At 43.7% G+C, this 3,927-nt stretch overlaps 1 protein-coding gene across 1 annotated transcript in view; it reads left to right on the top strand.

Annotated features, from left to right (window-relative positions):
• Window positions 1-3,631, top strand: part of gypc (glycophorin C (Gerbich blood group)) — a 40,316-nt gene extending 36,685 nt beyond the window's left edge. The window contains exons 3-4 of the mRNA XM_056290120.1: window positions 2,113-2,154; window positions 2,884-3,631. Coding sequence (XP_056146095.1) covers window positions 2,113-2,154; window positions 2,884-3,080 — 239 coding nt within the window. The 3' untranslated portion in view covers window positions 3,081-3,631. The remainder of the gene's footprint in view (window positions 1-2,112; window positions 2,155-2,883) is intronic.
• Window positions 3,632-3,927: the final 296 nt, after the last annotated feature.

Below are 3,927 nucleotides of genomic sequence, written 5' to 3'. Positions count from 1 at the left end.
TTTTGAGTTTCAATGTGTCATGTATCTGTATATATTGTAACGGGTTAGACGATTCCTTGTTACATTGTGTATGTCCGGAAATGAAAAATTAAAATATCAGATAGAAGCATATTATACATAATCGGAAGCATATTCTGCATATGCAACTCGTGGCTGGGGGGGCCAGCGGGGGAGCCAGGGATAATGTCAGGGTGGCTATGGCCACCCCTGGCCACCCCTTGGGTGCGCCACTGAGTAAGAGCAGCTCAGACTACTGACCTGCATCGTCCTGATGATAAATCTAGCCTTAAGCAAAGCTTCTTTCTTTTTTTTTTCTCAGATAAGATTTGTGTTTTGCGTTTTTGTACCTGCTGTTAGGTCATGCACAATCACTCCTAGAATATGAGCAGATCAATACAGTGACTTGTGTAGAAACGCTTGAATTTCATGATTAGGCTGATGACATTATCAGTTCTAGGGAGACTGTTAAGTGTCATTTACTATGTAATTGGGAAATATGTGGCGGCGTTAAGGATTTCAACCGCATATAAAAATGTATGAAATGGATGTGACAGCCACCACCCCACCCCCACCCCCCGACCACCAACCACCACCGTTCCTCAGCTAACAACGGTTCAGGCCTCCCTGCTTGCAGTTTGCATGGGTGCATGTAGTGGAATGTGTTTCATTTGAAAGCACTGTGATTTTTCTTCACCGTGTGACTACGCTTCATGTTTTTTACATATTCATAGGCATCAGTGAAACAGCCACAGTAACCCACGTCAGTACGTTTTTTTCCCTTTAGCTGGAGAGAATATTGTAGCCTGCCTCATGCAAGATGTTCTGAAGTTCATACGGGCTGCAGAGGCACAGGACATTGTACTGCTGAGGGGTGAGGTTTTTATCCTCATCTGATAAATGGACGGAGTACGACACGCTGCAAAATGTTATATTGTCGGAATATCCATTTAGCAGAGCTAGAATAGATGGAGGGCCTAGCCTCGCCAGACACTGCTTTCTCGCCCGTTGACTCCAAGATGAATCTTGAACAGATGCAATCTGATATCCCAAAGTGGTGCCCTTCATCATGTCTGTGCAAAAAGGAGTGGCTGGGATCTGTGATTGTGCATCAGAAACCAACTAATCGCAATTAGGAGCACATTTTAATGAAGTTTCAGCTATTCACAGGGCACGGCTTAAGTGTCCCTGGGTGAGCGTGGCGGCACCCCCCCCCCCCCCGCATACAGACGCGCATTCATGTTAGCAGCAGCTAAACAAGGCTCGTTTACTCAGTCACAGCGCAGTAAAGGTATGTAGTCTTCATTTGGTTCCGGTTATTGAGACACCCCTCCCTACCCATGGTGACAGTTACCCTTGTCCCATCTGAGCGGCTCATTCCTTTTATCCCAGTTCCCTCGGATGCATCTGCAAACATTTGGTTGTTGAATGGTTCCTCCACCAGAACAAATGATCAAGTCCAGCAATTCTCCTTTAATGGCGCCGAACACCTCCAAATCGTAAACAATGCAGCGCGGTGGAAATCTAATGAGCATGAGCACACCTAGATGTTTCAGGTGATTAGGCATTAATGAGCCTGCCTCTTAACGGCACACCACACTTCCTCCATTAACAAAGTCACCCCCCCCCACTTATAGTACCTGTCCTGTACTTATGGGGTAAATCCGTTTCATGGCTTGCACTGGTGTTTGACAAAAAAAAAAAGATGACTTATTTGCCTGGGACGCCGTCGTCCTTCAAGGAAAGTCGAGTCGGGCAGATGTTGCCTAAGCAATAATTCATGATTACCTTTAATCACTTCCTGTAATGAGCATTTTGTCCCCATGTGACAGCGACAAAGAAGCCCTCCGTTCACCAGGGAGACAAGCTGTCTGCGAAAACAAACCCTTGTGAAGAAAAAAACCTAACTTTTGTTAAAATAACAGAGGCAAAGTCAAGGGGGTGACATTTGATGAAATCCTGGGTGAAATGTGAACGTGCAACTCAGGATCCGTCACGTTTTCTAGAGAGCTATTCTCGCAGCGTAATGACAATCGTTCTTTGACCATAGGTGGACAGTGAGCAGCATTGCATCTAAAATCCATGCCTTTTTTGTCCCCTCTTTGCCCCCTGCAGATTACGACGTGGACGACAGATACTTCGATGCCATTCTAGGAGGTGAGCTCAAGTTTTGAACCGCTTTCTGCAAACTTCATTTGAGTTCCTTAAGAAAAAAAGAAAGAAGGAATTCACTGGAGGCAGACATCAGCTCTGGCTCAGCAAAAGAAAAGGACTTCTCTTTCTCTCAGAGACCAGCAATGTCTGCTAAATCTATTGGAACAAAGCCTTTTAAAGTCATCTTGAAGTTAGCCAGTCCACTGGCCAAATAGTGCAGATGGAATACCACTGATGGGGTTTTTGGGGTTTTTTTTACGGCCAAAAAAAAAAAATGTGTGTCTGCCAACAGCTCTTAAAAATCTATTTACACAAACACTAAAATCGTCTTACAATGGTATGTTCAAATCACTTTGCATTAGCATAAATGTTTTTTCCTTCCATGATAAGCCAAGGATGGCTTCTGACAGACAAGAGTCCCCCTTAGTGGCTGTATTACGGAGTCATGGTTGCTAAACATCCGATTTTACGTTAAGAAAAATATTTACCAAAGAGAAACAACGATGTCCATTTAACGTTATATCACAGAAACCATCAATTCCCAACAGCGCTCATAACGGAAATAAGATAGTGCTCTTCCACAGTGGTTTGTGGAAACCAAAGCCAACAAGATAGGTGGAAATGTCCCATGCATGACTGTGTCCATGTGTAATTTCTTGCCTTGTACATTTGGAAAATGTCGCCATAACGCCGAGTCCTTGTGGTAAAACCTTCATTTGTCTCCATTTGCAGCTGTCATAGCTGCTGTTGTCCTGGTGCTCATCTGTCTGGTGGTCGTCCTCATTCACTACATGTACCGGCACAAGGGCACTTACCACACCAACGAGGCCAAGGGCACCGAATTCGCCGAAACAGCAGATGTGGCGCTCCGCAGCGACCCCGCGCTGCAAGGCGCCATGGACGAGAGCAAGAAGGAGTACTTCATCTGAGGAGGCACCAGCCATTGCCTCTGTCGCCTCTGGTTTCCACTGAACGTGAACCTTCCAGTTAATGTAATTTATAGGCAGACTTTGATTTTGGAAGGTAACCCTAGATGAGTCCCCCCCGAGATGCAAGAATGTCTGAGTAAAGGACAGTCTTTTATTTTGCCTCTTTTCATTTCAGTCATCAATCCTGTGTGACAGATTTGATGCCGGTCTGTCAACATAAAAAGCCTCAGTGGATGATAGAAACTCTGTTGTCAAGTCTGGATAAGCCCATGACAAACCAAATGGTTACGGAAACCTGACTAGTCTGCAGCAGAAACATTCTAGGGTAATCGATTTCATATTTTATCTGTTATATACCACCATTACAGGATTTATAGATGCCGTCCATGACACACACACAAAAAAAAAATATATATATGCTAACCAAACTATGAAGTATCAAAATCAGTTCGAAACAAATGTGAAAAAGTGTCAAAACATGTACAAGGTGAAGTCACCGCTGTGAAGTTGCACCCTATGTAATCACAACATGAATAAAAATACTCATTTGTGCCGCTAAAACTGTGTTGTAAGGTTTTTTGAAATATTAAGCATTCTATAGGCTGTGACATCACCCTGCACCCCATTATCGTCCAGTGCCTGTTAGAAATATTTGTGCTCTTTTAGTATTTCAGAAACAAAATATTTTGCCAAAGCAATTATACAGTTCTGAACCTCATTATCATCCAAATTGTCCCAAACTGGTGTCGTTCATTTGCACCCATTTGTGCATTTAGCTGTGCTCTCTGAAGATTTTTTTTCCCTTGGCTGACCACTCTTAACCACTTATAATAATCATTTGACATGG

The sequence above is a fragment of the Lampris incognitus genome, chromosome 11 (assembly GCF_029633865.1).
Source record: "Lampris incognitus isolate fLamInc1 chromosome 11, fLamInc1.hap2, whole genome shotgun sequence".
Classification (NCBI taxonomy): Eukaryota; Metazoa; Chordata; class Actinopteri; order Lampriformes; family Lampridae; genus Lampris; species Lampris incognitus.
The sequence above is the reverse complement of the archived record's forward strand: the minus strand, read 5'-3'. Positions and strand labels throughout refer to the sequence as shown.